This window comes from Clarias gariepinus, chromosome 9 (genome assembly GCF_024256425.1).
Source record: "Clarias gariepinus isolate MV-2021 ecotype Netherlands chromosome 9, CGAR_prim_01v2, whole genome shotgun sequence".
Lineage (NCBI taxonomy): Eukaryota > Metazoa > Chordata > Actinopteri > Siluriformes > Clariidae > Clarias > Clarias gariepinus.
The window spans coordinates 8,519,682-8,540,143 of NC_071108.1; the positions used below are offsets into that span (position 1 = coordinate 8,519,682).

General features: G+C 38.3%; 2 protein-coding genes and 1 long non-coding RNA gene across 6 annotated transcripts in view; 1 reads left to right on the top strand and 2 right to left on the bottom strand.

The window, feature by feature from the left end:
• Window positions 1–7,193, top strand: part of LOC128529788 (tight junction protein ZO-2) — a 59,169-nt gene extending 51,976 nt beyond the window's left edge. For all 4 annotated transcript variants that reach the window (XM_053503309.1, XM_053503310.1, XM_053503308.1 and 1 more), the window contains exons 16-23: window positions 91–170; window positions 386–596; window positions 2,802–2,902; window positions 3,251–3,475; window positions 4,422–4,574; window positions 4,876–5,214; window positions 5,301–5,386; window positions 5,813–7,193. In XM_053503309.1, coding sequence (XP_053359284.1) covers window positions 91–170; window positions 386–596; window positions 2,802–2,902; window positions 3,251–3,475; window positions 4,422–4,574; window positions 4,876–5,214; window positions 5,301–5,386; window positions 5,813–5,990 — 1,373 coding nt within the window. In that variant the 3' untranslated portion in view covers window positions 5,991–7,193. The remainder of the gene's footprint in view (window positions 1–90; window positions 171–385; window positions 597–2,801; window positions 2,903–3,250; window positions 3,476–4,421; window positions 4,575–4,875; window positions 5,215–5,300; window positions 5,387–5,812) is intronic.
• A 2,686-nt stretch (window positions 7,194–9,879) lies between these two features.
• On the bottom strand, window positions 9,880–12,574 carry pierce1 (piercer of microtubule wall 1). The gene is made up of 3 exons (XM_053503312.1): window positions 12,339–12,574; window positions 10,284–10,359; window positions 9,880–10,199 (listed from the first exon to the last, which is right to left on the bottom strand). Exons 1-3 carry the CDS (start codon window positions 12,494–12,496, stop codon window positions 10,014–10,016), a joined length of 420 nt encoding a protein of 139 aa, XP_053359287.1. The 5' UTR covers window positions 12,497–12,574; the 3' UTR covers window positions 9,880–10,013.
• A 351-nt stretch (window positions 12,575–12,925) lies between these two features.
• LOC128530610 (uncharacterized) lies at window positions 12,926–14,632 on the bottom strand. Its single transcript, XR_008361139.1, has 2 exons — window positions 14,548–14,632; window positions 12,926–13,860 (listed from the first exon to the last, which is right to left on the bottom strand). It is a non-coding gene; the product is annotated as an uncharacterized LOC128530610 (long non-coding RNA).
• Between the last annotated feature and the right edge of the window lie 5,830 nt (window positions 14,633–20,462).

Sequence of the window (20,462 nt, forward strand, 5' to 3'; positions counted from 1 at the left end):
GTGATATTTCAGTGACTCCTCCATCAGTCACTTTTATTCAGGGAAAATCATTTCTAATCATTACTCTTTTCTGTGATGCCCGCTCTTTAGAAACAGAGCCTAAAGATGCAGGGTCAGAGAAGTCTTCCGGGGTGGTGCGTCTCAACACCATCCGACAGATCATCGAACAGGTAACACCAATCATATTCACCTTGTACCACATGCACCTTAAGCGTAAACTCGCCAAGTTATGTTTAGAGTATTCCCACCATCTTTATGCTTCTTAAAAAAATGCACATTGCATTAAAGAATCTCAAATTCATAACAAAATTAACTGTTTATTACTCCTGTATTTAAATATAAGTGTGTAGTCTTTCCCTTTTCCTCTGGTTCCTGCTCTCCCCAGGATAAACATGCGCTGCTGGATGTGACCCCGAAGGCCGTGGACACATTAAATTACACACAATGGTACCCCATCGTCGTTTTCTTTAATCCAGACAGTAAGCATGGGGTGAAGACTATAAGGCAGAGGATAATCCCTAACTCAAACCGCAGTGCCCGCAAACTCTATGACCAGGCTATGAAGCTCAGGAAAAACTGCTCACACCTCTTTACCGGTGAGTCCCAGAAATATAGAGATAGAGATATACAGTATGTATTATGTATTTACCTTATGTGTTTATGTGCGTCATCTGGTAAATATTTCAGAAGTAGCTATTTATATAAACAGTACAGACACGCCAACTTTACAGTTTTATCAGATGTATAGAAGATTAGATAATATTGTCCCAGAAAAGGCATCACGTTTACAAGACCTGGGTTTGATTCCCCGCCTTGGGACTGCATGTTCTCCCTGTGCTTGGTGGGTTTTCTCCAGGTGCTCTGGGTTCCTTCCACAGTCCAAAGACATGCAAATTAGGCTAATTTGTTTACCTTTCCTTAGCTTTGATTATGGGGTGCCATGTGGTGGCCAAATCATGTGTGAAAATGATGACCCATCTTCCAGATCCAGAAAATCACATTGTATTTGTCACCTACTGTACAAACAAGCAAGATTTCTGGCTCTCACAGACCCGTAACAACTTCTTTAAGAGGCTCATCTGTCCTCCTCTCATTACCCGTATTAATGGCATCTGTTTGAACTTGTTATCTGTATAAAAGACACCAGTCCACAACCTCAAACAGTCACACTCCAAACTCCACTATGGCCAAGACCAAAGAGCTGTCAAAGGACACCAGAAACAAAATTGTAGACCTGCACCAGGCTGAGAAGAATGAATCTGCAATAGGTAAGCAGCTTGGTGTGAAGAAATCACCTGTGGGACCAATTATTAGAAAATGGAAGACATACAAGACTCTCCCTCCATCTGGGGCTCCACGCAAGATCTCACCCCGTGGGGTCAAAATGATCACAAGAACTGTGAGCAAAAATCCCAGAACCACACGGGGGCACCTAGTGAATGACCTGCAGAGAGCTGGGACCAAAGTAACAAAGGCTACCATAAGTAACACTCAAATCCTGCAGTGCCAGACGTGTCCCCCTGCTTAAGTCAGTACATGTCCAGGCCTGTCTGAAGTTCGCCAGAGAACATGTGGATGATCCAGAAGTGGATTGGGAGAATGTCATATGGTCAGATGAACCAAAATAGAACATTTTGGTAAAAACTCAACTTGTCGTGTTTGGAGGAGAAAGAATGCTGAGTTGCATCCAAAGAACACCATACCTACTGTGAAGCATGGGGGTGGAAACATCATGCTTTGGGGCTGTTTTTTTGCGAAGGGACCAGGACGACTGATCCGTGTAAAGGAGAGAATGAATGGGGCCATGTATCGTGAGATTTAGAGTGAAAACCTCTTTTCATCAGCAAGTGCATTAAAGATGAAGCATGGCTGGGTCTTTCAGCATAACAATAATCCCAAATAGCCCAGGCAACGCAGGAGTGGCTTCGTAAAAAGCATTTCAGGGTTCTGGAGTAGCCTAGCCAGTCTTCAGATCTTAACCCCATAGAAAATCTTTGGAGGCAGTTGAAAATCCATGTTGCCCCACTGTATAATCTTGCTGAGCCTAGACCTGTCCAACTTTAGAAAAAAACCCAGATTATAACACCGCATCCAGACGCTTGTACAGTGGGCACTATGCATGATCGCTTCATGCATTTCCCTTCTTACCCTGATGCACCCAACACTCTGGAACAGGGTCAGTCTGCACTCATCAAATCACATGACGGTTTTCCATCGCTCCAAAGTCGAAATCCTTATGCTTTCTAACAAATTGAATCCCATTTTCTGATTAATCTCAATAACAGATGGTGTTCTTATGCCCACACAGATGTTTAGTCACACCACTTAATTTTTTTACATGCAACTTCATGTAGTCTTAGAGTGATCTTAATTTATGACCACGTTTTTTCCACAAAGTTGACAGTTCAGAATTACCCTTGCAGATTTCAGGGTTCTTAAACAATGTTCCAGTAATTTCAGATCTTTAGTTATTTTCTTTGCTTGATGTGGAACAAAAATTTGACCCTTCTGAAATGGTCTAAGCAATGGTCTTCTGGCTAAGCAATGTATATTTAAAGATGGTACTGAATAGAGTTCCTACATTTGATATTAGCTTGTGTCTGATATTCATGCTCAGCATGCTTCTGGAAAATTAGTGATTTTAGCAGTCAGTGTAAATGTGGTTAACTAAACAGGTCAATAGGTGAATCTGCAGAACAAGGTGCTCAGATCGAACATCTTAATTTCTTCTCTCTCTCTCTCTCTCTCTCTCTCTCTCTCTCTCTATCTATCTACTCCCCCTTGTTTCTTTACTGTGCTAGTTGTTATTGATCTGAACGCAGCCAATGATGCATGGTACGGCAGTGTGAAAGACTGCATTCGGCAGCAGCAGACTCAGGCTGTGTGGGTCTCAGAGGGCAAGGTAAACACCAGACATTGTTTTTCTCCATCATCCTTCACTTCATATTCTACTTTCAGTATTCTTTCCTTCATCTATTTCATTAACTTACTTTCGAAAATCACTAGTATTAGTATATTTTCATCATCATTTCATGCATTTGCTTTCCTTCTTAGTATTCGTTAGTCATATTTAGACCTCTTTTGTTTCTTCCTGTTTACTGTTCATTTTTCTTTGATTGTTCTCTACAGCTTTGCTTTTGTTGTGTGTGTTTCTGTCTGTGTATGGGTGTGTGTGTGTGTGTGTGTGTGTGGCTTGTTTTCTTGTTTGCACTCCTGTCTGTACCCAAGATCCATCATGTGTCTCTTTTAGCTGGACGGGATGGCAGAGGGAGACCTTGATCTCCACGACGACCGCATGTCATATCTATCGGCGATGAGTGCTGACTATCTGAGCATCGACAACCGTGTGACCAGCGACTACGATGACACTCCTGACGAGGGAGGAGCCTATACGGATAACGAGCCTGATGACTCGCTAGAGCGTCAGCGTGTGTCAGCTATCAGCAGATCCTCCGAACCGGTCATGCCAGAGGAGGTCTGAAAGCACACACACACACACACACACACACACACACAGCTATACTGAACACATAAGGTTGAAAAAAAAGGTTTAAAGGCACTAAGGCTATCAATTCCCTACAGTTTTACAGTATAAACACACCACTCACAAACATTCTACAAAACAAATAATACAAGCACAAATTTGAGACACACATACTTGGTTTCACTGTGTTTTTCTTACCGTTTGTTTAGATCATTGTAAACATTATGATCATGAAATCAGTGGAATACCTAACTCACTTAGTATATTAAACTCTAGTGTAATATAGAGTAACACAGGCTCTTCTGCCCCCTCCTGTTTAATGGTTGTAATTACACCATTCCTGATTGACAGTCAAAGCATTCACAGAAAAATTTTCAAAACTTACAAAACTTCTGGAGAAACATACATCATTACCAGTGACAATAGTAATGCTTAAATGTAAAAAACAGCTACTAATTAAAGGAATTTGAAGTGATTGTTTGGTTTTACAGCTTTAACTCACTTTGACTAGCGCCATGGATTCTCAAGAGATGGAAAAGGTTATGAATGTGAAGCAAGGAAAATATTTTGTTAAGCAAAATTATGTTGTCAGGTCTCTAATTGGACCAGAAAAGGGTAAAGAAAAATATGAAAAAGCTATGGAAATCTGAAAACTCTCCTCTTTCTGAGCTAATGTTTCTACTCTAGTCTCCAGACTTCATAAAGGCAAGTTTAGAAAACTGAGGGATTTTGCTCTGCTCAAGTATTTTTTAAAGTTTGGCCCGGTGACAAAAAATTCCTGGGTTTAATTTGGACTGCAGTTGATGACCCCGGCTGTGCAGTCATCATGTGGTGTGTGTGTGTGTGTGTGTGTGTGAGAAAAAGAGAGAAAGAGTCTCCCGAAACTCTTGAAACAGACCATCCCTGAGTAATGTGTGATCTTCTGCTTGCCCTGTAGCTCTTCAGGAAGTCCAGCCCAGAGATTCGCTTCAACTCCCGCATGGGTGTGGTGAGCAGAGAGTCGCCGGTTGAGACCAGCCCTCCTGTACTGTCCACCTTCCTTCCAGATCCACCCAAGGTCAGCCGGTCAGCCAGCCCTGCAGTCATCCAGGTGAGCTGTGTGTCCCGTAGAGCAGGCAGACCAAAATAAAGGGGGAAGTGCTTACTTAGTTTACACTCTCTCCAAAAGTAAAGAAGGTGTTAAAGCCTACTGTATGCACTCTTTGCTACAATAGCATATGTAAGGTCATCTGTTGGGGTAATGAATGACAAAGCTTTAGAATATTTATAAAATCCACAGTACTACATTAACTGGTCCTTCTGGTAAAAGGTAAATATTCAGATTTTTTTTTTTTAAGAAAAGGCTTACCAAGATTTTACTGACCCTAAAGCGGTGCTCGTTTATTACTCAGGTGAAACCACTGGCCCAAGGTGAATCCCCACACGGACACTTCAACCAGCCACGAGAACCAAATGCCAGCAATCCTGAAAACATCGAGCACCATCACGTCCAAAATTCCCCCAGCATCACAAAACCTGTTCCACCTCCCAAAGCACTGAAGCCCACTTCTGTCCCCAGAGCCCCCAGAGTTCTTATGGACAGCCCCATCAAGGACCGCGAGCCTCCAGAACCGAGCCCTGACGACCCTTCACAAAGGTCGTTCCTGGGCAAGCTGAAAGCCTTCGAGAAGATGGACCAATTCGCAAGAGCACAAAGGGTGATGGAGCTACAGCAGGCTCAGGATGCCAGGGTAAGGATCATGTGTGAAAGTTAAGTAAATTTACTTTTTAAAAGGTAAATACTAATATGAATTATGAATAACTAACTATTTGTTAGTTGGAGATTGCTCAGAAGCACCCAGACATCTACGCCGTCCCTGTAAAGTCCCCCAAACTGGACCACAGCAGACCACAGCCTATTGGGTAAGAGCACTGAGTTTCCTCTCTGGAGTAAGAAATGTTTCCATGACCCAAATAAAGAATGCAGCTTTGGGACTGTGGTGTCATGTCCACTTATTCCAGTCCCTGTCCTTGATTCATTGGCAACAGTGGTGTGTTGAATGCTAGGCTAAGGCTGCATTCACCAAGACATCTGACATCCGAAAATGAAATAAAAAACATAGATAAACATGAAACTGACAATATCAATGTAAATAATTAAAGCCCAACTTTATCTTTTTGGAGGACGTAGATTTTGTCACTCTGGAGAACTTTGTGTATGTTTTCAACTTATTTAAGCGACAGGATATGTAAAAAGTGGCATTTTTGCATGTAATCATACAATATCACCATTTTCATATATCATATTGTACAGTGTCGCCATGACTAATCCTTTATCCCTGTTCACAGATCCAGCGCGAAACCAGAACCTCAAACCCCTCCCTCCAAAGTGCCCTACTTGGACAGCATCTCTGCCTGCCCCTACAAAGAGGACATGTGTGAGGAAGAATACCGACAACGGTTAGGAGACCCAACCAAACACGGCTACTATCATAACACACAAGAATATCAGGACACAGAGCTGTAGAGCTCCACACACTGTTCCACCACCATTCCACCACCAGGGCTTTCAACAGCTGCTCACGCCCAAGCCTTTCCTGATCTTTAGATTTCTGATTTAACTCCATGTGGACAAAAAGGCCTATTTGTTTATAAAAAATTCTATATATATACATATATATATTTATGCCAGTTAATTTTTTTCCTTTGTGTGGAAGGAAGGAGCCACTTTCTTGCCTATGCAACTAAGTCAGTTTTTATTCTGAGCTACAGAAACTTCTTGCCATGACTCTTTGATTTTTGCTTCATGACAACCTTAAGCCTGGCGCACGCCACCGGTCAGCTTTTTTTTCCCTTTCTTTTTTTCAGTTTGTTTTTTTGTGAGCCAGAAGAAGCAAAATGCCTGAAGAATGGTCTGAAAAATGCCACTCTTTGGAGTATACACTCCTCAGCCTTTGCATTCCGTCATTTCTGATCACCTGAGTGTATGATTATATAATACAATACACTGGATTTTGTTACGATGTTTTAAAGTGCCTTTTACTTTCTGACTAATACGGGGGTGTGGGGACTTGACAATCCAGACCGCTGGACAATAAATATTATTTTGCTGCTCACAAGCTTCAAGGGCAAACAGGAAAAAAGAGACGACACCAAAACCCTTAATACTGTACTACTGTTCACCTGCCACCCCTGTCTTTACTGTTAGCAACAGCTAGGAGTGATGAAGTCTGCTCAGAGTCATGTTTCCCACAGGTTTGTGTGTGAGTATGTGTATAAGAGAGAGAGAGGGTTTGTCTAGAGTATTTGATACAACCCCTGGTAAGAAATACTTCGTAGCAAATAAACACATCACAGGTATAACATGTAACAATTTAATTCAATTATTGTAATTAGTGGTATAATTATTTTTCCAGATCAAGTAGGACAAAATATGGAATCACTCAATCTTAAAAAAAAAAAAAAAAAAAAATCTAATGACATTTTTGCTCTTCCTCTGGGATTTATGGCGTCTTGAATTCGTTGACGCATGGACTTCACTAATAAAAAACATCTAAATTTTCTCCATCAAGAATACTTTCTCAAACAACAGTTGAAGGGTCAGTTTTTCATTTTTTTTTCATTCAGGTTGAAATCAAAAGTCATTGAGTTCATATGCCTTTCCTAAAGGAAGTATTTAATACTGTACTCTTTGCTCTGTGAAAAGCATCATTATTATTATTATTATTATTATTATTATTGTAAAAATGACTTATTCACTATCAGTGGAACAGGAAAATGTCCAACATTTTAATGTATTATGCACATATGCATTGACTGCAATGATTGTTGTTTTCACTGGTCAACCACATATTATACTGTACACGTGTCTGGAAATTAAATCAGAAGAAAACACTCAGCTTTAAATGTAAAGAAAGTTCCAGCATCCTTTCCCTGGTCAATGCAGATATTTGATCAATCACTGAATGACACTTTCTTCCAATCATAAACACTCTATCACTGTTTTCCTTTAGTCGACTGTTACATTGTTTTCTTCTGTTCTTCCTTTTTTTGGGGGGGGGGCTTTTTCAATTTGGCTAGTTTCTTACAGATTTATCACAGTGACTCCTGTTTGTGCTTATTTGTTTTTCATTTGTTTGGTTGTGCAATTTTTCCAAGTATTTTTTTTTTTGCCCCAACAGGAACACTAACATGATTGTTGTCTCATAGTTGTAATTATGCTGCAATGTCATGCAACATCGGGGCAACATGGTTTTTGAAAGTTAGAATGACTTTAATGAATTGACATTGACATAACATTAAATGAAAGACCCCAAAACAATATTGGAAATACAACCTCAAAACAACGAAATCTATGTCGCCTAAAGTCCATACGCACAACATTTGACAGCAAAATCCTGACAAAATCTTATCGGGATAAATGATGTGATGTGTGCACAAGGCCTAGAATACATCATATCTGGTTTCACAGAACAGATTTTGGAAATTTATGGAAGTGTCTATGAGTAAGTAAAAAATGTGTTTGGATAATAATGCGATTGTGAGATTGTCCCTGATGAGCAAGCCGAGGGAAGGAAAAACTTCCTGAGATGGCAATAGGAAGAAACCTTAAGTGGGTTTTTCCCTTATTGGCTGAATTCTGATTTGATATTTTGGCAAGTTGCAAGTCTTTTTTGACTTGGAGGGAATATTTTGTGGCACTTTTTGTTGAACAAAGCAATATACTATATGTGCATGTATTCGTTGGTTTAGTGGTGCCGTAGTAAGTCCACAGTGACTGAAAGTTTAAAACCTTCTCATGTCATCGGCTCAGTGTCGTCGCAAAAAGACATCATGGGTTAATTTGCATATTGATGACGCCAGCACACAGGATTTGCATAGCAACTGCCATGGAGGTACAGTATAATAGCAGGAACTGACATTAGTCATTTGTTATTTTTTTAAGAAAAAAAACCCCATCAAGTTGGCAACGAAAATAAATTATGACATTACATTACTATATTTAAGTTGAGAGATGAACATGAATGCTAGATAAAAATATTGTTTTGATGTATTTGCCAGATTACATTGGAGTCATTTGTTCAAGGTTACCTCAATGTCATGAAGTCAACGTTGGCCAACATATAATGCCAACTTTCAAAAACAACCCAATACCAAAGGTGTCCTTATGGTGTCCCAGTGTCCATAATGTTGCCAAATTAACATGACCTGCTAAGAAGTTTTCTTCTCTATGTATGTTTTACTTTTATACTGGGAACTACTGACATCTTGCATCAAACTGTTTTAGATTGTTTTTCTTTTCATATATTTCTTTTCATAATGCCTTCCATTGTTTTAACTGGCAGCTCTCATGCTGGAGCCTGAGAGCCTTTCCTTTCAGTTAGTCAAGACCAACAGCTTGTTAACGTCTGTGAACTGCAGACTCATTAGCACTTTAAGACTTGTGTCTGTAATTGGCTTGGAAATGCAATTACAAGGTGATTTCATTATTTTTTCCTTAATATTGACGATTCCATTTTTATACCATTTATTAAAATGATAAAATTTCATTTGTTTTAGAAATGTTTCTCCAGAGTTATAATTTCCATCTATTAATCAAAAATTTGTTTCTCATACCTGTGATGTGATGTAATTGTAAAGAAGTAAAAAAAAGTTACATTATTTTTGCCAGGGGTTGTATCCGTTGCTATACATTGTTTGATTTCTCACAACATTTTATTTAGTTTCTGTATTTCATTCTGTGTTGGTCTGGTGTACCTTCACATGTGGGTTGAAAAGTGCTTTTATAATTCATGAACAATGTTTTGATGGCCTCCAGTCTGTGTACATATTATACAGTAAATGCGTGCACTGACTGGACTTTAACACCAAATAAAACAACTCTACTCAATTACAGTGGATGGAATGTTTGTTATTAGGGTGATCTTTTAAAATAAATTACAACAGCACCACTAGTGGTTGTACGTAGAAGTACACTAAATACAGTATGTGACCTTAGGAGTAATACAGTTTGTACACTGTCAGGTAAACGTGACCCAATTCCGATTTTTTGCTCATATGTGACACATATTGGATATGTTCTATGTCCGTGTAAACAGGAAAAAAAAAATGCATGCATTCCAATATTTCGAGATCGTTTTCAGGCCTCCTTCATATGTGGAAATAAATCAGATATGTGACCTTCGTCTATCTTGGCTAGTGTGTAGCGCAAGAACCTCCCTCTAAGTATGCGCGATGTTTCAGATGGTATGGCAAGTGTAAACACGTGTATCGGATATGAGTCATAGTTGAAAGAACGTGTAAACAGACGGTCAAAAAAATCTGATATAGGCAACAAATCAGAATTGGGCATCGAGATCTGCAGTGTAAACGTAGCCTAAGACTAATTTTTTAAACTCACTTTACTGACACATTCATAATAAGGCAGGCAACTATATCTATTTAATGTTCTGCTTTACAAACTGGCTGGCATTGTTTTGTGTGCAAATTAAATTCATTACAATGCATTTTTTAATCATATCAGAGAAAAATTGTATCAAAATGTATTAGTCTATGTTTGATCATTTCCTCCAGTGTGGTATGAATGATGAAAGATGATTCTGTCCTGGCGCATGCTCAGGTCATTTGGCCCGGTGATCCAGCTCTTTTCCACCGACGTGTTGAAGCCGTTATCTCGATATGTTCCAGTTTTCAGGATGAGGTCGGAAAACTTGCTCCGACTTCCATGGAAGCTCGTCTGAAATAAAAGATGGACAACAGAAGTGTGACACACTTGTTTATAATTAGGACAAAAACTTTTTAGTACACACAAGATAGTTACCGGCATTTCATGAACTGTAGGTTTTTTGCTGCCGTAGAGCTGGTTGGTTGTTTGGTACAGTGGGTGGCTCTTCTTACTGCAAGGGAAAATTGAAGAAGTGAAGAAGTCATAAGATAACTAATTTCTATAATATCCACCCACCTTTCACACCTGAAGGTAAGAATTTGCATCCAGGAGCATTTAACGTTAAGACATGGATCATAGGACAGCTGACCACGCAAGTGCTAACTACAATTTTCCCGCACACGGACATGCATGATGGGTGACAAACAGGGTTAAGCTCCTCAAACACAGACAAGAAAAGCAAGTTTTGCTCAATCGGGCCCCGGGCTATTATCAGGACCAGTGATGGGGTGAATTCTCTTGGAAGTCCAAAGATAACTAAGAAACAGATGACATGAGAATGTTATTATCAGGGCTTAATTTTAATTCTCACTAAATTGACTGCTTTATTAATCCAGACATTATGTTTATTTTTTTATATGTAATGCTTTTATTTCTACGTATTCGTTTTTCTTTAACATTTGAGTTTTTTCACACAACCATTAATCACTCACTTACTCGTTCTATACAGGGCCGTCGGAGGCCTGGAGCCCAGCTCAGGTGACTCGGAACCCTATAGACATGGTGCCAGTCCATCATAGGACACAAGCACGCACACACACACACGCACACACTTTTAACTGTAGGAGGATACCAGCGTACAAAAGTACCGAGGCAGGAATCAAACCCTTGACCCGCTTCACCGTGTTGCCTAAGCATTAAACATTCTTTATATATTGTCATGATATGTCATGTCCAATGATATAACCTTGACATGATTGAATATGAAATGTATGTGATTTGTCCATAATGGTAGCTTAAGGTAATATCAATGTATATAAAAAATGTGTCTCACCTTCAGGCAATTGTGATGCAAAGGCATTTCAACAGTGAATAACATGTTATGTATGTTGTTACTATACTCGAGGATTATCTTGGCATATTTATTGAATTGAAAATTGATGTATATTTTGAATTGAAAAAATATGTATATTACATATATTACAAACAAACCTATTTTTTCTCTTTACTCTTTTCTCTCTTCTATCCAATGAATGTGTACTATACATCACTTGATTGACCTCCAGCATGTTCATTCATAAATGGAAAAGAATATTATGAATCAGGAGAATTTGTCACCAACCATCAGTAGTTTTGCAGTGTTAAACCTGGGGATGAGCGAACTTCAGTATGCTGAAGTAATTAATCAAAAACTCATATACAGTAAAATCAGATTTCTCTTCTGCCCTTTTAGGAGGCATAAACAAAATCATCTTTATCTTCGTGACAATGCTAACTAACCTAATAATGGTTAGAAATCAAGTCACATAGTATTGTGTAATATTGCACATTTATAGATTATGAATTATGTTTTCAGTCCAAATCAGATTTACAGTATCATCATCATCATCATTATCATTATCTCATCATCTACACAGCTTTATTCCTGTATACCAGTGGGCCTGGAGTCTATCCCAGGAGGACTTGAGACACACATACAGCGTACAGACACGCTTAAACACACACACTATGGACTCATTAGTCTAACCTGCATGGCTTTGGACTAGGAGAGGAAACTTGAGTAACCCGGAGGAAGCCCACAAAGCACAGATAATCTGCAACCTATGTGCATCTATGCACACGGACCTGAATCGAACCCAAATCGGGAATCGAACCCAGACCCCGGTGGTGCAAGAGCACAGTGATAACCACAAACCCAAAATCAGTTTTAGATAGATATATTTGAAAGTTTATTTACCCTATGAGAGCATGACTAATTTAATTGGATCAAATATATATTTTTTTTATTATAGGCTACATGACTACATTTGGACTTGTTACCTTGTGTATTTTTTTATTTCACATTATCTAAGCTTTGTTAATTGTAATTTCTTACACCATTCTCCATGAATATATATAATTAAGTTGATGAACACTAATCATTAATAAAACGGATCAGTCCTGGTTAGCCGGATAACTTAAGCCAGCTAACTTAAAGCTGCTTCACCTCACCTGTAGCCTTTAAAGTGATCAGGATTGTTGAACCGTTTCGGCAGATTCTCATCCACCCTGTAAACGTCGCTTGTCCTCAGGTCTCGGTTGTCCCCCGGCTGGTCCTGCTCCATGTCCTTCCCCATGTCCTTCCCCGCGTCCGGACCCTCAGCGTCCATGTTCAGTCTGGGGTTAAACGAGTGAACCTGCAGAACCGCGCGGCTTCATTTTCTCTCCTGGTTGCTATCAACAGTGTAACCAGGTGACGTCATAACTACGGAAGCCTCTACACTAACCCACTCGCCTTCTCGGTAGTGTTTCAGAATAACTGTAGTGCTACTGTATGTTTTATAACTGGGTTTGCGAATTAGAGGCATTATTTATGACCTCGTCTACTGGAAAAATAACATAATGCTCTAAATTATGTTTTAATAATAAGTTGCTAATATGAATGACTAAATCAGTAAGATATATGATAAAAGTGAAAGAAAAAACATCATAACGTGCTGTGTCAGATATGTTCATTTCCATGCAGTTCCTAGTAATACCAGGACTAGTGTTTAGATAGGGGGACATCTGTTCCATTAAAAAAACATTTGTAAAACAGATACATTTAAATTAAGATTTTATTTGCCAGGTACACAACCATACACTGTATAATATGCAGTGAAATGCTGACATGACCTAAAAAGAAAAGGATAGGATAGAGTAGGAAGATTGTTCCTGCAACAAAAGGAACATTGCACTAAGAAAAATGTATAATATAAAAATTTATGATGAAATGTACACATCAACAAATTTACAGATTTACAAAGCTATAATAAAAAATAGAAATATACAAATAACATAATATGCAGAATGTGCAAAGTGTAATATTAAAGTAAAATGTATTTTTTACAAAAAAATTAAATAGGGTTAAAAAAAATGTCACCGTACGAGTAGAAAATGAACTAGCAGCAGTATTATTGTCCATATAGTCCGTGTTCTATATATTTAATATGTATTTTACTGCACACACACACACACACACACACACACACACACACACAGTATATCAATCCATATTCCAAGTCCAAATAATTAATAAAAAATATTTATGAAAATACATGACTTTTCCTATACTGTACCTCAAATATTAAGACATGGGTGTGTAAGCAAAAACCTTTACATAACACTGTACAAATAATAATAATAATAATAATAATAATAAGAGTTTGTAAAAAAAAAAAAAAAAAAGCTACACATTAAAAGCACTTTACCAGCAAACAAAACTGAGCTTTAAAAAACTATTTCACGCACTTGTTTATAAAAAAAAAAATGCAAATAGTGAAAAAAAGCAATAACAATAGAACAGTAAGCTGATGGTCTTCAAGTTGCTCATCTTTTACTGTCAGGTAGCTTAATGCCTGCCACAGTGCATTATTACTCACGGTACGAGTTTGAGGCAGGCCTAGCGCGTACCAAAAGTAATAATGAGCTGGGAAGCAGGCCAGTTTCTCTGATATTAGATCACACTTCATCTGCTTAGTGGCTTAGGGACCTCCTGTACAAAAAAAGGAAAGAAAGAAAAAAAAAAAGAAGAGAAGAATGGTAGATATGTTAATCAAAATGAAAATAAAGCATTCAATATATTATTATTATTATTATTATTAAAAAACAACAATAATAGTAATAATAATAATAATTATTATTATTGTTGTTGTTGTTATTGTTATTATTATAAAATACAAAACTGCTATACTAAAATGTCCTGAACATTTATATATATCTAAAGCAAACTGCAGTCAGTATATTTAATTTCTCTTTTTTACAAAAAATTTGCAAAAACTTGCAAACGTGACAATTGGAAAAACGAACATCAGTTATTAAACAGCTAAATCGCCAGCTGTTGTGCAGTACTAACATTCGCCACGAGATGGCGAAACCCGAATTACTGCTTCCATGAACGCTTTCAAACTTTCCGCCCAGAACTTGTACTAGTTCACGTAAAATACATTTCTTTTATTTTAACAGTGATTGCGCGATAGAAAAGTACAAAAAACGGCAGAATTTTTTAAAATATGGCTTATTATAATTTATAAAAGTCAGTTAAATCCTGGTGTCATTAGTAAATCGCTACATCTTCTCTCGTTAAGCCTGCGTTTTCGTCTAAAAGCTACAAACTACAGTGTGAAAAATGAACCCCAGTGTGTGTGTGTAATGTGTGTGAGTGTGTGTGTGGTTACTTTACCTGTTCTAGCTGTGTAATGTCCGAGGCCAGTGAGGCTGGAGGTGGAGAGGAGAGCTGTGAGCTGTGAGCCTGGAGCTGGACTGCAGGAAAATGACTCGCCTTTCCCAACGATGAGCTGCTTTTTATTCTGCCTTCCTGTGGAAGCTGGGAATCGGACGGTCATTCCCAAACCGGAATTCCTGTGTGTGTTTGGGACTGATAAACCCAGTGTGGAGAACAGGCTCCATCCTGCCTGAAGCACCTCACACACAGTTTTAATCCACACAGCAGTGTGTGTGTGTGTGTGTGTGTAAAGTAGCCTTAGAAGAACACGTAGAGGAGGATTTCTAAGAACTTTTTTTTATTCCCTGAAATGATTTGTGAACATTTTTTTTTTTTTTGGTTAAAGCACAGGCTTTACCCTAGCACAGGAAAAATACCTCCAGAAAAAGCTCCTGAAGTATATGTGGAGTAATTATTATTATTAGTGGTAGTATCTATCTATCTATCTATCTATCTATCTATCTAGTTACAATAAAATATCATTAAAAATATAAATATATCAACAACACAATATGCAGAATGTGCAAAGTGTAATTTAAACTAGGGTAAAAATATGCTGCAGTATGAGTGAAACATGAAGTATAAAATTAACTAGCAGCAGTAGTATTTAATATGTATTTAACTGCACACACACACACACACACACAGTATATCAATCCATATTCCAAACGATACACACACACAGTATATCAATATTTTTGTTCAACTCTAAAGTTCTGTGTCTTGTAATTTGTTCTGAGCATCTTCAGGGTCTGGGTTCGATTCCCGTCCCAGGTCTGTGTGCTCAGAGTTTGCATGTTCTCCCTGTGCTTTGTGGGTTTCCTCCGAGTGCTCCGGTTTCCTCCCACAGTCCAAAAACATGCAGATTAGTCTAATTGGCGGTCCCAAATTGCCGGTAGTGTGTGAATAAGCATGTGTGTGTTCCCTGCGTTAGACTGTCACCTACTCCAGGGTGTACCCTGCTTCATGCCTTAAGTCTCCCAGAATATATTCCAGGCCCCCGAGACACCATATACAGGATAAAGCGATATAGACGATGATGAGTGAGTGAGTGATCAATGTCTCAAATAAGAAAAAGCCTGGCAAAAGAGTAATACACAACGATCCTCATATGAGGATTTTACAAGGGTATACCCAGTGCAGTAGAGAAACAGCAGCATCTCAAGATGTTAAATCTCATCCCACTTCCCAGTTCTTTCTCAAATGTGTAATTCATTAATAAAAGCTGAAGTAGTTAAACATGTAAGGAATTAAGAATTTAGACCGCTTGGTATAAAATGTATATTTTCCAATAACAGCATCCTAAAGTATTTTATCTCTTATATCACCTCAAACTGACTCATTATTAGAGCATGCCACCTCATGATTTATGTTTAGTTAAAGTAACGTTTAATGTTGTGAAGCGCCCGTGAAAAAGGTCAGTTCCTGTTACCACTTATGTGATTTTGCAGCTATAAACAGCCATTTCCTCACCAGACTCTATTTTTTCTGTCTGTTTGTCTTAAACGTAAGAAGATAAAAAAAAAAACTTTTATACATTATGAAGTAGTGACACCAGAGACTCTTTCCATAGATCTTAAATAGATGTCTATCACCACATCATGGCCGAAATAGGGCAACACCCTAGGATTCACTTAATGGCCTTTAGCTTTGATTACAGTGTGCAATGTGGTGACCAGTTTATTTGTGGAAATTATTTCTCATGCTTCCAGAACTACGTACTCTTTCACAATCTGAATCCTTGAATATGGCCATGCCGTGAGGGAAGAAAATGTGCATTGATGTGATAACCTGATCATTCAGGTCATCAGCTGACTTCATTTTATTGCCAAATAACATTGCTGAGTCTAGACCTGACCAATTGAAGCAACCCCAAATTATAACATGGCTTGTACTGCATGCATGATGGGTGCATCGTTTCATGTGCTTCCTTTCTGACCCTAGTGCTCCCATCGCTCTGTCCCAATCCTGCGTTTTCTCATTGCATTTGTGGAAATGCTCTTACGTTTACTATTAAACATAGCAGTGATTTCTTAATGTTGAAGTTTTGTACAATGCACCTTCACAAATCGTTTAAGTGCTTTCCATTCATGTTTTTATCCCGACCACATTTCTTCTAGAAAGCTAACGGTTTTTCTTCCAGGTTTTAATAATGTACTGGACAGGTTTAGCTTTAACGTTATTCCAGCAAATGTAAATCTCTACAGTTGTACTGTAGATGTTAAAACGGTGACCTTTTAGAACATTTTGGAACAACCACTTGAGGAAAACTTGTAATTTAAATTAGAACTGGAACTTGAACTGGTTATAAAGAAATTGAATCAAAACCATCTAATTACTCAGAACTGAGAATACAGCAGGATTCTGGAATAAGAATAGATAGAAACCATTATGGATTTATCCATAATTCTAAAACATGTCCATCTTTTATGTCTCATCATTTATTTCAGCTTTAAAAAGTTTTGGATTATAATCTTAAAACATGACTGTTTCTCATGTATATTTACGTATGTGCAAACATATACACTTCATCATTTGCACCATCCACACAGAGGCACGTTTCTGGTTTACAGTTAAAAACTGTATTTGCTAACTGGTCGGCACACTGCTGATTTAATATTATTTCTATTATCACTAACACTGAGTTGGTGGTGTGTACAGTATGTGGTGTATATTTGGTGGTACATTCTGAAACTAAAGCCTTTTATCAGTGTCAGGTTCTGACCACATGACGACTGATAGCTGGAGATATTTGTCTGGGGAGATCACAGCACCCACACTACTGTGTCACTCCCACTGCACTATCACTGTTGATCTGAGGATAGTCCATCACCCAAAGACCATCTGGTCAGTGGTGGTCGTGTGGTGGTTCCTTTTCACTGATGGATGAGATAAAGGCTGACTCATTGTGCAAAGCAACAGATGGGTTCCAGTGAGTAACTGACACTCAAGTTTAATAAGTATGGATACACAGTTAAAAAATAGTACTTTAAATGTTATTTAAAGGTTTCTTTGGATAGTTAAGACTTTTAGCCTGTAACTTCTTATAGGGTGAGATTGCATAAACGACACCTGAAGAAAGCTTAACAGATCTTAAATCAGCCCTTTAGGTGTACAAAACAGGTGTAGCAGTGCCAGATCCTGAACTTGGGATTCTCTCAGGGTTAGGTTCCTTTGCATGTTCTCTCCATGTGTTTTTTTCCCCAGGTTCTCTGGGTTCTCCTGGCCCATGAAACATGCTGTTAGGTGTGTTCATTATGGTAGGTTGCTTCTATGTGGTAATGCTCCATGCATAAACACCATATGCATTTGCAAGTGGTTCCCGAATAATAAATGAATAGAAAGGAGGTTTAACTACGGCACTGGCAGAAGAGTTCACATGGACTGTAAAAAAAACAAAACAAGGGGAGATCAGATAACTTACTGTAGGATCCATCAAAGACAAGGTACCTTACGTTGCTATGACAAAACTAAAGGTAAGAGGTTAACTCGCCTACAGGTTTACAGGAATTTTCTGATGAGGGAAATAATTAGGCAGGAAGCATATAAGTGAAGCATATAAAGCCTTTTATTGTTTATTTAGTACTTTACAAAGTATGCAATTCAGTCACATTATATAAAAAAGGGAAAAAGACATTACTGACCATGCCATTTTTTTGTCAAACATAACATTTCCGTATAATTCATAAAGTTGCATTAAATTATAATAACTTTTCGCATTATAAAGTGAGAGTCAGAGCGAATGACACTCATGACAATATGGCGGACAGAGTGCTAATCTTACTGTACGTGCTTGTTTCCATCACAAACTATGCTTAACAAGTCATCATCTAATGTGGAAGAAATGTGCCTTTTTGGAATAACAGAGCAGGAAAGTTAAATTTATGTCCAGAGTGCTGCACAAGGAGTGAAGGAAAGCAGCGCAGCATTTCCTGTCAAAGAGGAAGCAGGAAGTGGCTGGTGGATGGAGATACAGGAGCGTGCACAGTCCGAACAATACAAATCTTACCGAGTCAGGAAGCGGATCTGCGTCAGCTCTGACTGACAGATTTTAGAAAGGCCAAGCAGTGCCAAACCCGCAGAGGCCTGAGAAAATCACAGTTTCTTGCAAAGTCCAGCGAGTGTGTTGCTCCTTACTTTTCATTTCTTTTTCGTTCGTTGGGACGCTGCTATTGTAATCATGATGCAAAGTTCTCTCAGAAAGACAAACTCTACAGATAGACTAAAGCAGTGTGTCTCTGAGAGATTGTGGGAGGAGTTGTGCTCAATTGAGAAGTGTCAGACTTCCACAATGTCATGGTTCCAGGAAAGTGACTCCCCTGCTCACAGGCATTGAGATGAATTCATCTGTTTACTGCAAATTATTACTCAAATAAATGCATTAATCAGGCGCGGACATATTCGGGCAACCCGACCGTGACCCATCCTCAACAAAAAGTCATTACACTGAAGTTGCCTCAGGCCAGGCATGGTCCACACAGGATGCTTCTTCATTATTTATTATTTATTTATTGCCTTTAAAAAAAAAACTTACATTAATGCTAGAGAGCATCATCAAAGTCATGATATAACATGTTTATGCCTTTTGCATTATTTAAATGGTAGTAATTTGGGTTGATTTCTTTCTTTTTTTTTTTTTCCCCCTAAATGTAACACCAGATTATTATCTTGCAGAAACACTTCCTGACCTCTTCAGGGCGAGCTGGAATGAGCGAGTCTTGCAAGCACACGAGCTCAGCTCGGACATGGATGACACAGACAGTATTTATTTATTTATTTATTTATTTATTTAAAGTTACTTTAATATTTTCTAACAGTGATTGCATTCCGTTGTGTGATGCAATACTGACATGTTAGTTTTTATAGGTACAAAAATCCTAGTGTATGACCGGTAAACTTGGGAATATCTTACACATTTTTTGGTAGACAGCAAATTAAGCAAATTTCCTTCATCAGAGGCCCATAACTGTCTAAACATTGCATACCAATGGATCTGCAGCTGCAACAAGTATATCTAACATATATCAGTACACCAATGCCTGATATATTCTAGCTATATCTATCCTTATAGTTGCATGAACAACATTTTTAAAATTAAACTCTTTTATAACTTATTATAAGCCCATACTGCTAAAACCGTTCTAGGCCAAGTGTTCTCTGGCCTGATGAACAGAAACTCCCACAATTAGGCAGGAAATGAATTCTAGGAGAACACAGGGGGGAATGGAGGGGGTTAGGGAGGGATACAAAAGTCTTGTGATATTTGGGTGGGGTTGCAAAACATATCTTTGAAAAAAAAAAAGTATAAAAAGAAACAAAGCTATTCAAACTTGATGGACTTGTTTTGAAATTCCTCGGCTTCTGAGAGGCATTGCATTCCACCGTTAGAAAATAAAGCTCAAGACAAATACAGGAAGTGATGTAAGAAGTTCTCCTCTTTATCTGCCATTCCCAGTCTTCACCTGCTGAACTAATTACATCCCTCCAAATCCCCCCCCTCAACTGTAGACCTCTGCAGGAGGAAAACATTCGTCTATGTGTCTGTCATACAGAGCAAGTCAAGGTGTGCCTGTGTTTGTGTGATACACTGGTATATACATTTTTTATGGACGGTATTTAAAAGGGAAATAATCATTTTAAGTGTAACCATGCGTCATTTAACAAATGTGTTTCTTTTAAAAAAAAAATTTATGTAGGTGGTAAAAGGATAGAACACCATGATTGCTGATGTGAATATTTAGATCAAATAATCAGAAGTGTCTTTGTGAGCACACTAGACAATTTTCCAGGCACATTTGAAAAATCGTACTCCCACCAAATCAAACTAAGTATTTTGACAAATGGGATTAAGTGGGAGGTCGGATTTTAAAAAG

What these genes read in the sequence shown, in the direction of transcription:
- pierce1 (XM_053503312.1), bottom strand. Translation starts at nt 12,496, where the DNA reads ATGGACGCTGAGGGTCCGGACGCGGGGAAGGACATGGGGAAGGACATG. An exon ending in GATCACTTTAAAGGCTACAG is followed by an intron (nt 10,360 to 12,338) that starts GTGAGGTGAAGC and finishes TTTCCCTTGCAG; the next exon opens with TAAGAAGAGCCACCCACTGT. An exon ending in CTACAGTTCATGAAATGCCG is followed by an intron (nt 10,200 to 10,283) that starts GTAACTATCTTG and finishes CTTTTATTTCAG; the next exon opens with ACGAGCTTCCATGGAAGTCG.